This window comes from Pseudophryne corroboree, chromosome 1, assembly GCF_028390025.1.
Source record: "Pseudophryne corroboree isolate aPseCor3 chromosome 1, aPseCor3.hap2, whole genome shotgun sequence".
Classification (NCBI taxonomy): domain Eukaryota; kingdom Metazoa; phylum Chordata; class Amphibia; order Anura; family Myobatrachidae; genus Pseudophryne; species Pseudophryne corroboree.
The window spans coordinates 769,920,073-769,938,292 of NC_086444.1; the positions used below are offsets into that span (position 1 = coordinate 769,920,073).

Consider the following 18,220-nt stretch of genomic DNA (forward strand, 5'->3'; position numbering starts at 1 on the left):
TCCAGAGTCAAGGAGATAATTTGAGACCTAATCTGATGAAGCAGGCCATCCCACTTGGAGAGGATCAACCTCTGTAGAGCAGGGACGTGCAGTGAGCTAAATTGCTTAGGAGGTACTGGCTTGCACCAGAGCCAGATTTACACGCAATATATGAGCCAAAGTGTACATGGGGGCATTATACACAGGTGCAGCAGTATAAACTCCTGAATATTTTGCGAGTTTTAATTAGAGATGTGCGGAAAAGTTAGCCAGGTGAGGCCCTGCCTCACCTGCCATAGACTTTTTACTCCACAGTTTTGGCTATAAAAATGAGTAGAATAATGCAAAGAAGATATTTCAAACAGATTCTTTGTATTTTTCATATACTTTATACAGTAAAAACTTTGTCACGAATGTAAGTATGACAGGAAAGGCTCTGCCTCACCTGCCTCACCCCACCGCACGTCACTGCTGTAGAGAGCGGGAATGAAATTGAGCGTACTCTACCATGTCGAAAGCCGACACCATGAGGCCTAGTACTTTCATCACTCTTGGGCGAGAAAGGAAGTGTCTTATCCTGTCCTGGAGTTTCAGGGCATTCTCTGGAGACAGAAACAGTCTTTGGCTGTGTGTGTCCAGCATTGCCCCCAAGTGTACCATGCTCCGCGCAGGGACCAGTGAGGACTTCTTCCAGTTGACGAGCCACCCATGGACTTCTAGGAAGCATACCGTCAGTTGCAGTGACTGAGGAGGACATCTTGGGAGTTTGCCAGGATTAGCAAGTCGTCCAGATACGGCAGGATCCTGATTCATCACGGCCATAACCTTGGTGAAGATCCGAGGAGCTGTGGCCAGTCCAAATGGCAGAGCCTGGAACTGATAGTGAAGGTTGCCAATAGCAAACCACAGAAATTGCTGATGTGATATGGCAATAGGTATATGCAGATAAGCATCTTGTATATCCAGGGATACCATATAATCTCCGGGTTCCATGGCCAGTACAATTGAGCGCAGTGTTTTCATACGGAACTTGAACACTCTCACAAATTTGTTCAGTGATTTGAGGTTGAGTATAGGCCTGAAAGACCCAACGGGTTTTGGGACTAGAAACAGGGTCGAGTAGTATCCTCTGCCCTTCTGGGACAGGGGTACTGGCACTACCACTCCTGTTTTCAAGAGGGAACTCACAACCAAGTATAGAGCTTGCGCCTTCAGTGGGTCCGAAGGGATAACAGTCATTCGGAACTGGTGAGGGGGACGTCTCTTGAAAGAGACTGCGTACCTGTGAGAGATGACTTCCCACACCCATGCATCTGAAGTGGTCTTTAACCAGACCTAAGTGAATTGCAGAAGTCAGCCTTCCACTCTGGGATCCCCAGGGGGGGGGGGGGGGGGGGCCTCCCCCGTCATGCAGCAGGCTTGTCTTGTTTGGAAGCAGACTGACGGGAAGCCCAGGATTGCTTTGCTTTGGGCTTAGTGGTTTTGGGAGCATGAGCTTGTCTCAGGTATGCCTGACCCTTTGCTTTGCCTTGAGGTCGAAAGGAACGAAAAGTGGTACTCTTTGTCTTCTGTGCAGAAGTGTTAGTATTTGGGAGAAACGCAGTCTTCACAGCTGCTAACTCAGTTACAATCTTATTCAGATCCTCCCCAAATAGGATGTCTTCCTTAAAACGGAGTACCTCCAAGGTCTTTTTGGAGTCCAGGTCCACCTTCCAGGTCCAGGTCGACGAGCCAGGATGGACGTAGTCGACGCCTTGGCCGCCATTACACCTGCCGCAGAGGACGCCTCCTGAATGTAGTGGGAGGCAGTGGTAATATGAGACAGATACTGTCTGGCAGTGTCAGATATATCCTTAGGCAGCTCTTCCTTTATTGCCTGAAACCATGCTTCAATTCCTTTGCGGCCCAGGAGGTTGCTATAGTGGGGCTATGTACAGCACCTGTAAGGGAGTAAATAGACTTCAGGCATCCTTCGATACGCTTATCTGTCGGTTCCTTCAGTGAGGTGACAGTGGCGACAGGCAGAGTAGATGACTCCACAAGACGGATAACATGGGAATCCACCGGCGGTGGATTTTCCTACTAGTTACACAACTCAGCAGAGAGAGGATAACGAGCTAGCATCTTTTTAGACAGGGAGAATTTCTTTCCTGGAGAAGACCAGGGTTCCTGACGTATGTCTACCAAATGGTCAGAATGTGGTAAGACTAGCTTAGTCACCTTCTGACGTTTACATTTATCAGGTTTCTTAGTCGCAATAGTAGGATCTACATCATCATCGATTTGTAGAATCAGCTTAATAGCCTCCACTAGGTCAGGAACATCAACTTGCGTTGTAGTTTCCTCGTCAGAAGCGGCTGTATCAGTGTCTGAGGGATCAGTATACTCCCCATCCTCATCAGAAGTATCATCAGAGATATTAGTGGATTGTGATGAGGAGGTGGCCCGCTTAGATGATCCTTGACTGCAGAGGAACGTGGGGTAGGTTTTTGTCTAACCAAAGATTGATTCAATTGTTGTATCTGGGTAGACAGAGAATCCGCCCAGGGCGGATTTACCACAGGGAAAATATGTGGCTGCAATGGCACAGGAGGTCCCATAGGGTGCGTAAGGTGCATCACAAGCGTATTAAGCATATTTGAGAACGTCGCCCAAGGTGGTCCCTGATTGGCTACAGGAGCATCGGGCTGACTGGGAGATGTATGGCATATACTGTATTACAAAGACCATCTTTCAAAACTTCCCCCTCAGGCAAATCCTTGGTGCATGCGCTGCATGATGCAGGAGCATCTGCGGATTTCCCGCCATTTGTGGTAGACATTATAGAGAATGTAACCTTAGAGCGTAACAGTACGATATAGCCAGACAAATATAATACCTGCAAAGAAATCCCCTATTTATGTGGCAGAAAATGTAAAACACAAGTAGAGAATAAATGCGGTATAAGGTGAGTAAAATATACAGTAAAATACGCTTAACTGTAAATACTGTGCAGCACTATATATTAGATCCTGATGCACCTAGTCCCCTAGGGTACAGAATACAGTGATAGCTATAGCTTAGGATACACTGAAAGTGAAATTCACACAGCAGATACAGGCACACACAGTCACAGTGACAAGGCAGATAATTATTTTAGTCAGACAATAAAACTGCACTGGACTAGTATGTGTATATATATATATATATATATATATATATAAAACAATGCACGGTCTGAGACCAGATGTATATATCAGAATACTCGTACAATATATTCTGTTAGAGGTACACATTGTTCTTAACTAACACTGTCTTAAAATGACGTGTAGAATACTTAAGTGGCTGTAAAATAACAGCGCTGATGAAGCAGGAGGATTTACAGAGGAGACTTTGCCCTGCAGTCCTGGACACCAGACACAGCTACTTGAGAAAATGGCACCCAAATCTCAGTCAGGGAGTGAGGGAGAGTGAGAAGCAGTTCCAGGGTGGGAACACCAGCAGTAGATGGTGCCCAGAGCTGGGGAGGGGCTACAGGTCAGCGCCTATGCTGGTCCTCACCACCGGGTACTGTGGAGCCTTATTAAAACGGATTTTACACAATCCAACCTGTGCTCCCTGCCCTGGTGAATATAGTGGGGTCCCTGTACTGACACAGTGTTCACGCCAGCGGCGCGGCCCATGTCCTGGGACCGCGACCGGAACGCGATTTAGCCGCAAAGTTCCCACCATTGGCTACAATGGAGCGCATAGGCGCAACATTGTATCTCTGCCATGTGCTGCCTCACAGACGCTACAGGAGCACACAGCCAATCAGGAGAGTGCCACGACGTGGCGCTCCCTGATTGGCTGAAGGGACCCTCTTTGACAGGAGTCAGGGGGGGTCCTGGCAGTCGGGGAAAGGGGTCCCATGTGTAAACATGGGACCCCTTTCAGTGCGTGGTCGGGTTTCCGTTTTTTTGTTTTGCCAAGTACGTGGATTATACTTTGGACACAATCTACACTGGATATGTTAGTATAATTTTTTTCACAGGTCCCCCAAGGATTCTACATGGAGAAGAGGACCGAGCCTCGTGTGAACATAGGTAAGTATGTATGTTTGGAGGTGTGCATGTATGTAATAAACTTATACTTTCACGGTGTGTGTGTCCTGTTTTTTTTGGGGGTATTTTTTTAGTAGTAGTACTACAGGTACCAGCGGGGCAGGTTTTCCACCGCATGCTGGTACTTGTGGTTCTCCAAGTACCAGCTTGCGGGGGAGGCTTGCTGTGACTTGTAGTACTGCTACTAAAAACAATATTCACATTTTTTACACATGGCTATCAGCCCCCCATCCGCCGCCCTTGGATGGGAGGGACAGCCTCGGGCTTCACCCCTGGCCCTTGGGTGGCTGGAGGGGGGGACCCCTTGATTTAAGGGGTTCCCACTCCTCCAGGGTACCCGGGCCAGGGGTGACTAGTTGGGTATGTAATGCCAGGGCCGCAGGGACCAGTATAAAAGTGTCCCCCGGCTGTGGAGCCCGGTGCTGGTTTCAAAAATACGGGGGACCCCTACGCTTTTTGTCCCCCGTATTTTTGGAACCAGGACCAGGCGCAGAGCCTGGTGCTGGTTGATGAAATATGGGGGAACCCCTGTCATTTTTCCCCCCATATTTTGTCAACCAGGACCGGTTCAAAGAGCCCGAGGCTGGTTGTGCTTAGGAGGGGGGACCCCACGCAATTTTTTTCTGATTTTTAACGACTTTAAACTAGTGATGAGCGGATTCGGTTTTACTCGGTTTTACTCGGTTTTACTCGGTTCTCAAAACGGCATCTTATTGGCTCACGGATGTCACGTGTTTTGGATAGCCAATAAGATGCCGTTTTGAGAACCGAGTAAAACCGAGTAAAACCGAGTAAAACCGAACCTCGCTCATCACTACTTTAAACACCTTTTTAAGGTACACAATGAAGCCCTGCACGGATCTCACAGATCCGGCCGGGATTACTTGTGTTTTGTCAGGCAGTGTTTTACTCATCACTCCCGTAAAACACTGCCTAACATTACGAATCACATCGACATCGGAAAATACGAATTGGGAACAGTCGGCAGCTTAGTGAATGATCGTATCAGGATTCAAAAAGTTGCTGTAAAATGCACCCGATACCATTCGAGTTCAAACACCCTTCCAAACGGCAAAAACACGAATCTTTGTAAATATACCCCACAGCGTCTATTTACCGCTGCTCTGCTCTCAACTGAGCAGAGCACCGAGTGATCAGGAGCCTCCCAACTGCCCACCGCAGGACACTGGGAGCCTCCCAACTGCCCTCCCCACCGCGAAAATCGGGGCAGTTGGGACATATGCGTATGTGTCTGGACAATGTTGGGAGGATATATACATGGCCGGTGCAAGGTCTTTCTGCACCCTAGGCAAAGTTTTGGCCTAACGCCCCCTAACCTGCAAACCCCACCACACCTGAGGGGAGATGCAGGTGGCCAGGAGGTGGGCTGGGGTGAATTGAAGCATTATACATATACAGAGAAAAGTGACAACACTCAGAGGGCGGGATGCACTAAAGGTAAAAAGTGGTAAAACACCCAAAACCGGGGGTTTTACCGCATTATCAAATGTACTAAAACCCTACCGCCGATTTTTTGACGCCCAGGGTATCGCCATCTCTGGATGGCGATACCCTATAGAAGCCTATGGGCTTCTTATCGCCGACTGCCGCAACCCGCCGCCCCCGCCGCAGACCCTCCTCCCCCCGGCATACCTTCCTCCAAGCAGCTCTGGTACCGGAAGGTAATCTCCTCCTCCCCCTAGCAACGCAGCCGAAAGGTCCTTACGGCTGCAGGGTGGAGGAGGCAGCTTGCTGCTGCTTCCCGGCGTGTAGGCAGTGTGGAGTCCCCTGGGAGGTGACGGAGACCCCCCGCAGACCACATCATAGGTATCGCGGAGGGCCTCCGTCACAGCATTGCGATATTGATCGCATATGTTAATACATATGCGATCAACATCGCTGCGATAAGTGGCGAGGGGCGGCGATGTATCTTAATACATCCCGCCCAAAGACTTTTAAAGTGAGAAAGTATATTGTAAACAAAGCCACAAAATTTGTATGCAGATACAGCCACGGTCGCACACAGAATATAGGCATGCCGCATATCATTTTAATCAGCATAAGCTTCCTGTGCATCTTATTCACATCATTTTGTGAATAAGACGCACTTTAATGGAAAAAGTAGAATGAAAAGACGCTTGGCGCTACCAAGTCACCCCACAGCATGGCGTGACTAGATGGGCTATTTAATGTGCAAGAAGGCTAGATGTATGTGGACACATCTGTAGCTGTGTGATAAAAATGGATGTGACTATGCATTGCCCATACTTGCGTGCGCCCGTTTACATTTGCACCTGTGTTGGTTTATTTATTTAAGTTATTATTCAAGTCATTGCCTTGCTGCTGTCACTTACTCCCTAAACATGGTAACAAGGGTGAATTTCATATAAAAGAATTACAGTATGTTAAACAGGAAACAAACAAAACATGCATTATAAATGCTTCAGAGATAGTTGCCATTGTTTTTCCAGCAAAAGCTTTTCTTTATTGTCCATGTCAATTGTAGCGAGTCTGCCTCTTGAAGCTATAACATAACCTTTCATTAAATAACTAACCAGTGCTAGACAATATCAAAGTACACAAGTATCTGGGGAAAAAATTAACCATGCAATTTCTATGTTTAATTAGGGGTCTAATCAATACAAATCGGAATTCCCGACTTGTTGGAAAAACGGCAGTTTCCAAGATTCGACCTATTCAATCAAACTGCCGTTTATCCGACAAGTCAGAAATTCCGACTTGTCAGAAAACACATGGATTGGCGGATTAGCTGCAGATCCACGTGTTTTGTCGGGTGAGCGGGCAAATCCGACAGGTTTTAGCCCCGCTTCCGACAATGTCAATCCGATAAAAAAAAAAAGTCAGATTACCATTGTCGGAAACTGCCAAAACCTGTCGAATTTGGCCGCTAATTGAATACTGAAATGTTGAATTCTTTCCGTCGGAAAGGATCCAACATCACTTGAATAGACCCCATAAAGAACAAAATTAACAGGTTCTGGTTCTCAATTCCATTTTTTAATGCTACATGTCAAAATTGAAAACTGGAGAGTAAATACAATGTACAAATGCCGTGTTTCACCAAGGGGGTTAATCCCACTGACTGGCCCACAGGGGCACAGGGGAAATTACTGGTGGGCCCCACTGCCTGAGGGCCCACCTTGTCCTCTAGGGATCAGGCTCCAGACTGTGCACTTTAAGTATATATTATACCAGTGGTCCTCAAACTGTGTGCCTAGGCACTATGGGGTACTTTCAGGGGTGTCCTGGGTTGGTGGTCAAGGATTAAATCAAATTAATTATGGTCAATTTAATAGACAAAACCAGTGCTGGTGGCTTCCAATCATAAAATATGTTGACAAACAGAAGCGAATCGTGTCCCTCACCACAAAACTGAACCTAAGTATGACATATAAACACAATTTACTAAATTCAATATTTTGTTCTGAATTTCTCATTGACAAACTTTTGGCCTAGTGGTGCTGTGAAAGAAATTCTGATACTCTAGGGTGCCGTGATTCAAAAAAGCTGTGATTCAAAAAAGTTTGAGAACCACTGCATTATACATATGCTACCTTATACTGCACAGGACTTTGGTGTACTCTCTACAGCAGGCATTCCCAACCACGGTCCTCAAGGCACACTAACAGTGCAGGTTTTAGTGATATCCAGGCTTCAGCACAGGTGACTTAATTAGTAGCTTGATTTAACCATCTGTGCTGCAGCCTGGATATCACTAAAACCTGCACTGTTGGTGTGCAGGCTGCGGTTGGGAATGCCTGCTCTACAGTACATTACTGTTATTAATCTGATGCATTATCATGATGAACTAGCAGTATTTACCATATACTGTATATTTATAAAGGGCCCAGACCATGGTTAGCCAAGCTGCTGTGCATTGTATATTTATAAAGGGCCCAGACCATGGTTAGCCAAGCTGCTGTGCATTGCATTCCCCCGCTGGGCCCTTCATGCCCCAGTTTGACACTGCCTACTGATTTTCTGTACAATTCACTAACCTACAATAGCATGTTATGATTACATATGAGGTCTGGGAAACTTGCAGGTGATAATACAGTAGTTTATTTATTTTATTTATTTATTAATTAGCAGTTTCTTACATAGCGCAGCATATTCGATGCACTTTACAATTAGAACAACAGTAATAGAACAAAACTGGGTAAAAACAGACAGACATAGAGGTAGGAAGGCCCTGCTCATAGGCTTACAATAAGAATATTAGGGCTATAGTAATGAGGCATTAGCTTTTGTAAGCCGCTGCTACTCAGTGGTTTGGAGTTGACAATTTAAAGCAGTACTCACATTCAGTGGCGTGCAGTACCCTGAATGTTAATGCTGCTATAAAGTTTCTGATCCACCCTGCCGAGAAACGTCAGCTTGCAGAACATGCCGCTTTGTAAATATAACCTTTAATGTAATTTAGAAATACAATCAAAGTCTGTCTTTAGCAAATCTTGATCACTAGGTTGATCTAAACCTGGATCTTAAGATAAAAGCAAAATGCTATAATAAAAGGGTATTACCCAAAAATGGCACATTTATAAACATGCTGCCAAAGCTTGTAACAGTGTTTTCTCTCTGAAAAGAAAAACAAGTACAACAGAACATACAAGTATCAGCGTTTCACTGTTTTGTTTTTCCACAGTGTGCCATCATTACACAGTTCCTAAAGATTCATCAAACAGATAACATAGGGGTTAATTCAATTAGACTCACCCTGCTTTGTGTTAGTGCTGCTATATACCACATACTGGGGTAAATGTATGAACTGTCGGTATGGGGGAGAAGTGGTATCAGCTAACGATATGCACGCTATACCACTTCTCCCCCATTTATGATGGCTGCAGTGCGGGCAAAATGATAGGGGAGCTATGTGCCTCTGACCATATCGGCACTGCTATCTAAAACACAGCAGGCCGATATGCGCGGGCAATGCCTTGCTGACCGTTCCAACACCTGCAGCTGTTGATTTTGACAGCTGCAGGTGGCGATGCCTTATCTCCACAGCAGGGACAGAGCTGTCCCTGCCTGTGGCTGGTGCCGGCTCTGGACTGCGCTGGGGATCTCGCGTGAATAGAGAGATCCGGCACATGCGTAGAGGAGTCATCTGGGAAGGAGACACAGCGAGTCAGCTCTGAGCTAACGCGCTGTGTGCTCAGGGGACATCGCCAGAGGGGGGAGCTTTTGCTCCCCTGCTCCGGCACATAAGTTCTTAATTGTTGATGTCCCTTCCTGCTTCGCCTCGGTAATGAGGTGAAGCAGGAAGTGTTATAGCGGCATGATGCGTGCCACTATAATACATTTACCTAACTGTGCAGTAGCTCTGTACTCGCTGATTTTTGTGTGCAGTACCTTAGGGCTGTGTACAACAATCTGTGAGTCCAGGGTGAGATAACAAGGTAGTAAGGGAGGCCAGATGCAGTTCTGCTGGCTGTGTTTCCACATACAGTTGCAGTGGTAACTCGCCCCACTGACGGCTAACTGAATTGACCCCATAGTGCTATGTAGATAAATGGGATGATTTAGTCAGAGGCAGATACCGGATGATATAGAGATGCAGCTACTTCATTATAAGTAAACATTGAGGGTATCAAATAAGGCATACATTGTTGTCAGCTGTTCTAGTTTTGGGACCAGATTAAGAAGAAAATGGAAGTGTTAAAAAAATACTCACATGCTATCCTAACATAGGCCCTTCTGCTTTTGGTAGTTCCTGCGGAGCTCCAGGCAACACACTGGCACCAGTAGTCTTCCAGTCCAAACAGCTCCTCTACCTGTTGTCGGGAAATCTCAATACTCACTTCTCGGACAATGAGACCTGCAAAGCACAGTACAGGAGAATTATAAACAATACAACTATATACTATAATTACTCATCCCAGTCTCCCCCAAAGTAGTAGAACCGCAGTGGTCATAAGCCCAGAGCTCCCATAATTTGGGATCTATCCATTACTGCCTATTATTCATCCTCAATGATTATCCAAGCTCAAAGTTACTGAACGAGCTGTGTTTTACTGAAAGGAAGGTGTTTATCAATGGAGGGCTTATGATTGGAGTTGGCTTTAAAATAAATGAAAGGAAGCTTGTATAAACATAATGTTGGAAAAAGTAGTGTTTTCAGTGACCTGAAGCAATAAAACATCACTAGACCAGTATGTTTGTATTTATTTCCTATCAATGAGCTCTTAAAAGTATCAGCAAAGGAGATACAGGTTGAGTATCCCTTATCCAAAATGCTTGGGACCAGAGGTATTTTGGATATCGGATTTTTCCGTATTTTGGAATAATTGCATGCCATAATGAGATATCATGGTGATGGGACCTAAGTCTAAGCACAGAATGCATTTATGTTACATATACACCTTATACACACAGCCGGAAGGTAATTTTAGCCAATATTTTTTGTAACTTTGTGCATTGAACAAAGTGTATCTACATTCACACAATTCATTAATGTTTCATATACACCTTATACACTCAGCCTGAAGGTCATTTAATACAATATTTGTAATAGCTTTGTGTATTAAACAAAGTTTGTGTACATTGAGCCATCAGAAAACAAAGGTTTCACTATCTCAGTCTCACTCAAAAAAGTCCGTATTTCGGAATATTCCGTATTTCGGAATATTTGGATATGGGATACTCAACCTGTATATGTAAATTGTGGGGTGTTAATATAACCTCATTATACACAACATGTTGAGTCTGTTGATCAAATATTTGATTAAAAAAAAATTAAATGAAAACATAACAGAAAGAGGCATATTAACAATGGATGAAAGGCCTCTTTCACAGTTTTTTGGAATTCTGCGTCATATAACCTAAGGCTAGAGCTACACAAACCTAAAGAGGTATTCATGCTATGAATGTTCCGACTTGTGACGCATCAAGTCCTAGCAGCCATCAAAAGCCAAGGCAGCCCTTTCATTTCTCTTTAGCCTCACAGAGAGCTCCTATTCACAGTACAGACGATTAATTGCAGTTTGTGCACAGTTGCATACTGTTCATATCGCATGCTGTTTATATCTAAAGTGTGCTTCAAAACATAACAACGATTCAGCCAAGCATGTAATATCTGTGAGATTTCTGGTGGGAACTCATTTTAATGAGATGTGTTCCACCTATCGCCTCCTTGCATAATTACCCATTACAGTTTATCTGCAAATAACAAGCTATGCCTGAACAAATAAATAATATAATAATATAATCATGAGCAATTAGAGTCAGTTATTAAAAGGACCTGAAGAAAATAAGAAAATTAAAAAGAAAATAGGGTCCCTCCGCGCTTCCCTCAAGAAACATTATAGGCTATTTGTTGTAATATGTGAAGATAAGGGAAAGTAGGAAAAAATTGTTGATAACACAAATATAAATTCAGAGAGCATGTGTGTTTAACCTGCCAACCTCTCTAACAGCAAGACTGAGAAACAAGCTTCTCCAGCATGCTATGGGAATGTTTTAATAATGAGGGTAACAAGCAAGTTCAAAGCAGTTTGGTGGTTTGGGAGTTGAGGTACTTAAATATCAGAGTTACATTAGTAGCAGTCGAATGCACAGTCACCTTGCATCAGACATTTACATAAAAATAGAAAACGCAAAAAGTGTCGCTAGAAAAAAGATAGACACTTGTGTTCTATAAATCTGTGTCGCGGTCACAGTGTCTGTTATGCCAACCTTTTGTTTTCTATCAGCATGCTGTTAGAAAACATATTTTGGGAATGTTGCTGAGCAAAACTAATATATACGTACAGTATTGTGTCCCGTACCGTACATTGGGGGTAATTCTGAGTTGATCGCAGCAGCAAGTTTGTTAGCAGTTGGGCAAAACCATGTGCACTGCAGGGGAGGCAGATATAACATGTGCAGAGAGAGTTAGATTTGGGTGGGGTGTGTTCAATCTGCAATCTAAATTGCAGTGTAAAAATAAAGCAGACAGTATTTACCCTGCACAGAAACAATATAACCCACCCAAATCTAACTCTCTCTGCACATATTATATCTGCCTCCCCTGCAGTGCACATGGTTTTGCCCAACTGCTAACAAAGTTTCTGCTGCGATCAACTCAGAATTACCCCCATTGTTATTTATTGCTGTGCCTTTGGTGTGTTTACAGTAGTGATACTGTTTGATTCATTTTATAGTAAAAAGTTGTACTTATTTCTGAAGAAACAACCTATTTGGCAGCAGCTATACAATCTATTTGGCAGCAACTATAATAGTTGTACAAATATTAACAATGGTCACATTTTATGCATACCATAAACTATATTATTAACTGCTCATTTATATTAAAAATAATTTATTAGCAAGTTTGCTATACCATATCTTTATATACTTAAAAACATATAAATACTATGCAGTGGTCAAAGTATGATAAAATGTTATTTAATACAATTTGTAAATTATATAGTATACATGTTGCCTACACTCAGTGGAAGCGACCATTTTGCGGCTAAATTAATACAGCATCTTTTTTCTCTCACTTATAAAGAGGGACATGGCTAAAAAATGAGTCATAAAAACATAGAAACGTATGACGGCAGATAAGAACCACTTGGCCCATCTACTCTGCACTAAACACATGTACATGCACACAATTACACACTAGGGTTCATTTTTTTGTTGGGAGACAATTAGCCTATAAGTATACTTAGGGATTGTGGGAGGAAAGCAGAGAACCCGGATGAAACCCACACAAGCAAGGGGAGAATATACAAACTCCACACAGTTAGGGCCATGGTCTGAATCAAACCCAAGAACTCAAGATACACTAATGAAGAATTTTTAATTTTGGAACCACTTAATTTGTAAATAGCTTATAATTTGTGAACGTCTTTCCTCACATTTAATGCTAAAAATTATATTTTAATGGACTCCATCATATACCATTAATAGAGAAATATGCAATATGAAGTCTCAGCTTATTCCTGGAAAGTTCAGATGAGTATACCCTTTGAATCTCATTGAATACTAGAGAATGTATTTTCAAGGTTAAGCAAAACATTTTTCTGAACACTTGGCAAGGTAGGATAATCGTCTGAGCTGTTGGTAATGTCACTATATGAAAGTGCAGGTCATTAAGATGGAAGACGGAAAAATTAAAGCTTATCTCCGAATTTCAAGGTCCTGGAAAGGCTGTAGCTTTTTTAATTATTTTGTACAGAAGATAATATTTACTGTTAGCACTGTGACATGCTCCTGATGCACTTGAAAATATATGGCACATTTGTGAAGAAAATTAATTTTATAGACCAAAATCAACAACCCACAGGCAGGAATAGTAGATTAGCTAAATAGCCAAAATGAAGCTGTGTTTGGAGTCAGGACACAGTCAGCTGCCTTTTATATGTATTCTACAAAAAATAATATTAAGTGTATTTTTTTTCTACAATGACATGAGCATTTGCATTTCTTAACACAATTAGTACAGTTGGTATCTAACTAGTTTCTCTATATATTATTTTCTTATACTGACCCAATGTACAACAGTATAACTGCCTGTACATAATAGCAAAGGCATTTTATGTGATTATTAAAGTGGGTCGTGATCCCTCATAAACCATCGTCATAATAAACTAACATGGTTAAAAGCTTAAAAGTATTTTTTTAAGACAGAGTAAAGGTTTATTGCCACTGTAAATCAGTATAAAAACAAAAGAGTTTAACATATGCCACATATGCCTCCACAAAACAGCTTACAACGGTATACAGTATATAATATAGCTCCTGTGTGGGATACAAGCCTTCTATACTCATCACAAAGTCCAATGACTGATCATCGGTATTACAATGCCCAATATAAACTGACATGTCCAATACAGTAAAGTAGAGATGTACAAGTTCGGATTTATCCAGATTAACCCGGATTTCAAAACACTATCTTATTGGCTCTCGGATGTCACGTGTTTTGGATAGCCAATAACAAAAAGCCGGATAGATCCGATTCCAAACTCGTATTAATTCTGGCGTTAAGAATAGAGTAAATTTGAATCCGCACATCTCTACAGTAAAGCTCATTTACCATTGTGCAAAATGCTTTTTTTGTGATGTCATGTGCATCATTTAGTGCTAGTGCATATACTTTTAGGTGTACGGGTGTGAATTTCTGGGCTAAAGTTGGACAAAAAAAAACTAAGAAATACCCATGCAAACCAGATGAGCTTGTCGTTCAGTGTATACTATTGAACAATGATCGTTCATAACCTGAATATGGATAAAAAATGGTCTGGATCATGCTGTTTGGTTCCAAACATCCAATCCACCAGAATGTTGTTTGGACTGTAAATGAAGATAGCTTACATACATTGAGTACTGTATGGAGGCGCTTTGATTGTCAAGCAGTTGCGTTAGCACTCTTCCCTGTTTGCTGGTCACCTTAAGCTGGTGGCCTCTGCTGGGGTGCAAAACTCAGCAAACATCTGGGAATAGTAGTATTAATACAAATATTCCTTTGTAAACTAAGCATGAATCACCTAATATTATACTTGATTAAATGAACTTGTGGTGGAAAAGGCATGAACTGGACCACAGCCATTTAGTAATAAATGGATGCACTGCTGAGAGAAAGCTTCTATTTTGTGTGAATTCAGACCAATGTTAAAAAAAACCCCCACAGAAAAGTAACTTGTATAAAAAAAAGACAGTACAGAGTACTGATGTCTTCTCACTTTTATGACTAATTTAAGATATAAATCAGGTTTGACTCTCTGGAACAGCAGACTACCCTCTCCACCTCCATCCCGCTCCGCCGGCAGGGATCAACACCTCACCGCCGCAGGGACCGGCCACCTCACCGTCACCAGTCTCTATCCCGCACCGCCTCAGTTACCGCCACCTTCAACGCCGCAGGGACCTTACCCCTCACCATCGCCAGCCTTCATCCCGCATCGGCTACAGTTAACGCTGCCTTCACGGCCGCAGTGACCGACCAGCTCACCGCTGCCTACCCACAGCAAGCTCCAGTCGCAGGGCACATATGGAGCTGTGCAGCACATACACACTGCTCCAGTAGCATAGCGGACTCCAGCCTGTCGGACAAGGAGGTAGGTGCAAATATAAGCTGTTATTTATTCCTGCATTCTGATTCACCCCTCCTGCAGCATTGTCCCCCCCCCCCACCACAGACTTGTTATGTGGTCAGCTATTGCCCCTCACCCTCTTAATATTTGGGTTTTAAGTAAATGCCCCACTCCAGTGCTCCTGCATCCCTGCACCCCAATTCACCTCTGTTGCTGCACCTGTGACACCCACACCCCATGCTTGGCAACATGTGGGCAGTAAGCCCCCCTCCAGAACTATTGCATCCCTCACCACGATTCTACCATGGCACCCACGGGCCCTGCCATTACCCTCTAACACACACACATTGTTAGGTGGTCAGCTATTGTCCCTCACGCAGTTAAGATATGTGAGGCTGTGAGAGAGTGAGAGACATGGGGGTGTGAGAGAGCGAAAGACATGATGGAGAGTGAGATGTGGGGGAATGAGAGAAGTGCGGGAAAGCGAGACGTGGGAGAGCGAGAGACGTGGGGGTGTGGGAAAGAGAGAGACATGAGGATAGGTGGTCAGCTATTGTCCCTAACACACTGGGGGCAGTAAGCCCCCACTCCAGTGCTCCTGCATCCTGGCACCCCAAATCCACAGAGTCATCCCCTTCCGGCACCCGCAAGACATGCTGCAACCGCCTGTGCCCTGTGTACAAGTGATAAGGCAGGTGCATAGGGGTATGTGTACAGGGGATGGAACAGGTGCATAGGGGTATTGCAGCATACCAATGTTCACAAAGACACTGTCCGCCTACTTTGGCGACATCACAAGTTGGAGAGAAGTTGGTATGTCGGCTGGTCTGATGAAAAGTTGGTTAGATGTGTGGAGCACTGTTTTAGTTGGACAGACAAGTTGGACGGTTGGAAGTTTGGAGAGTTGGAGAAAAGTTGGTCTGATGTATGGCTAGCATAACCCTATGTTCCACGCTCACTGTCTACCCAATCTGTGCCACCCCTGTCTGTCTGCCCCCCCCCCCCCCCTTTAATAATGTAAGCTCTCAAGAGCAAGGCCCTCAACCTTCATGTGCTTATCCTTCTTTTTACTTAAACATCCTCAACGGCATCTAATCCCATGGTTTCTGCCACCCTGATACTTATTCCAGTGTCATCTGCTGATCAGCTATGTTTATGTACCCTATATAGTCTTCAACTGTAAGTCCCTATTGTCCCGTTTGGATTTTTCATTTATGTACTCTGTAATTGGGCACTGCGGAACCGTTGTGGCGCAATATAAATAAAGGATAATAATAATAATAACAACAGTTGATTTAATTTTCAAGGCACAATATATGCAGAACCACAAATATAGATACAGATGGAGCCACGCTCATCTGAGGCGGCTCCATCGCAGGTGTGCATTCCCGGCATGACTAGGCGATTCATCTGCCTAGTCACGCCAGGAGTGCACAGAAACACACACAATCTGAGCATCTCCTTCCAGGCGCACAAGCAGAGACGCTCTCCATTCAAGTGAATGGGTTAGTCTCTGTTGCGGGCATGCGCGCCCGACCTGCCAGAGACACTCTTGACGCTAGGCGCACCCTAGTCACAGACAGAGCCACGACTAGCATTGCTCCATCTGTACTGCCTTTTATACAGGTGTACACAGAAAAGCGCTTTGCGTACACTTACAGTTCTCAAATATAAAAACAGTGCTGGTCCATGGCTTGTAAATGCCTATTACAGGTTGGTTGAGTCTTCCATATCCAAAACTCTGAAATATTCTGAAAAACAGAATCTACCAAAATATGGAATTTATTGAGCATGACTGAGATAACGAATCCTTTGTTTTCTGATGGTTCAATGTACACAAAACCTTGTTACAGGCACGTAATTATGAAAAATACTGACTATGTGTATAAGGTGTATGTGAAACATAAAAGCATTTTTTGTTTAGACTTGGGTCCCATCCCCAAGATATCTACTTATACAGAAGTATGCATAATGTATATTCAAAAATACGAAAAAATAAGTACTCCTGGTCAGTGGCGTAAGTTCGTCACTGTTGCCCGGAGGCAAGATAAATATTGGTGCCCCCCTATTTCCTATATTAAGATAAATATATGTATGCATGTGTGCGTATATGTGTGCGTGTGTGTGTGTTTATGGAGTGTTCTGAAAAATTTTTATATACTGTATTTATACATTTAACTGTCTTTTATTTTAAATCACACATTTCTTAGCAGTCATACTCTGGATTAGAACCAATGACCTGTTACACTAATAGCAGACACTTTACTGATGGAGTTATTTGCTCCTGTAGAGGAAGCATGAGAATTCTAACTATATGAAGTTACGTGTAATTGTCAGAGAAGTATCTTCATATAGTTAAAATTCTCATATTTCCTATACAGGAGCAAATAGCTTCATCAGTAAGGTGTCTGCTTCCAGTGTAATATGTTGTGGTTTCTAATCCTGGGTGTGATACTTGTAAAATGTGTATATTCAGTATAATAAAGAGGGTGTGATTTGTAAGGTGCAGGGACCAGTGAGGAAGTCGGCCACTGAAAAGACAGTGACAGCTCTCAATTAACTTAATTCAATGGTGTCATAGAATGGGAGGAGAGGTGCCCCCCTTCAGAGTAGGAGCCCGGCGGCAGATGACTCCGTTGCCTCCCAGAGTTCTGCCTCTGCTCCTGGTACCAAGCATCTTGGATATGGAGACCTAACCTGTACTACCTCCCCAAGTCCCTTCACTCACTCATCTTTCATAATTCTCAAGTTGCAATGGTTGCAGGTTTTTCCCCATGTTTACTGCCCTCCCCCTCCCCCCCACCCAACAAAAAAAAGTATTTCTATTGATCCAATACAATTACATTTAAGCTAAAACAAAAAACAAGGACAAATAGTCCAGACTGGTGTTACAATATTATGTTATCTAGTTAAAGATAGGAAAAAAATATGTTTTTAAAATTGTGCTTTTGTAGCCTTTACAGTTTTAGCACCGCCTGCCATTGAAAAACAGTAACATTTGTGCCAGAGGCTTTCTATCATTTATCATTTAAATGGTGGGTGGTCGGCAAGTAAATGAGGCATTGTTTAATTCTTTACAGCATATACGATACCATACCATGCATTGTTATTTAACACTTA

The 18,220-nt window shown here is 43.4% G+C and overlaps 1 protein-coding gene across 3 annotated transcripts in view; it reads right to left on the minus strand.

Moving 5' to 3' along the window:
• UNC5C (unc-5 netrin receptor C) overlaps positions 1 to 18,220 on the minus strand; it is a 537,583-nt gene that overhangs the window by 168,525 nt on the left and 350,838 nt on the right. For all 3 annotated transcript variants that reach the window (XM_063917546.1, XM_063917553.1, XM_063917539.1), the window contains one exon: positions 9,757 to 9,900. In XM_063917546.1, coding sequence (XP_063773616.1) covers positions 9,757 to 9,900 — 144 coding nt within the window. The remainder of the gene's footprint in view (positions 1 to 9,756; positions 9,901 to 18,220) is intronic.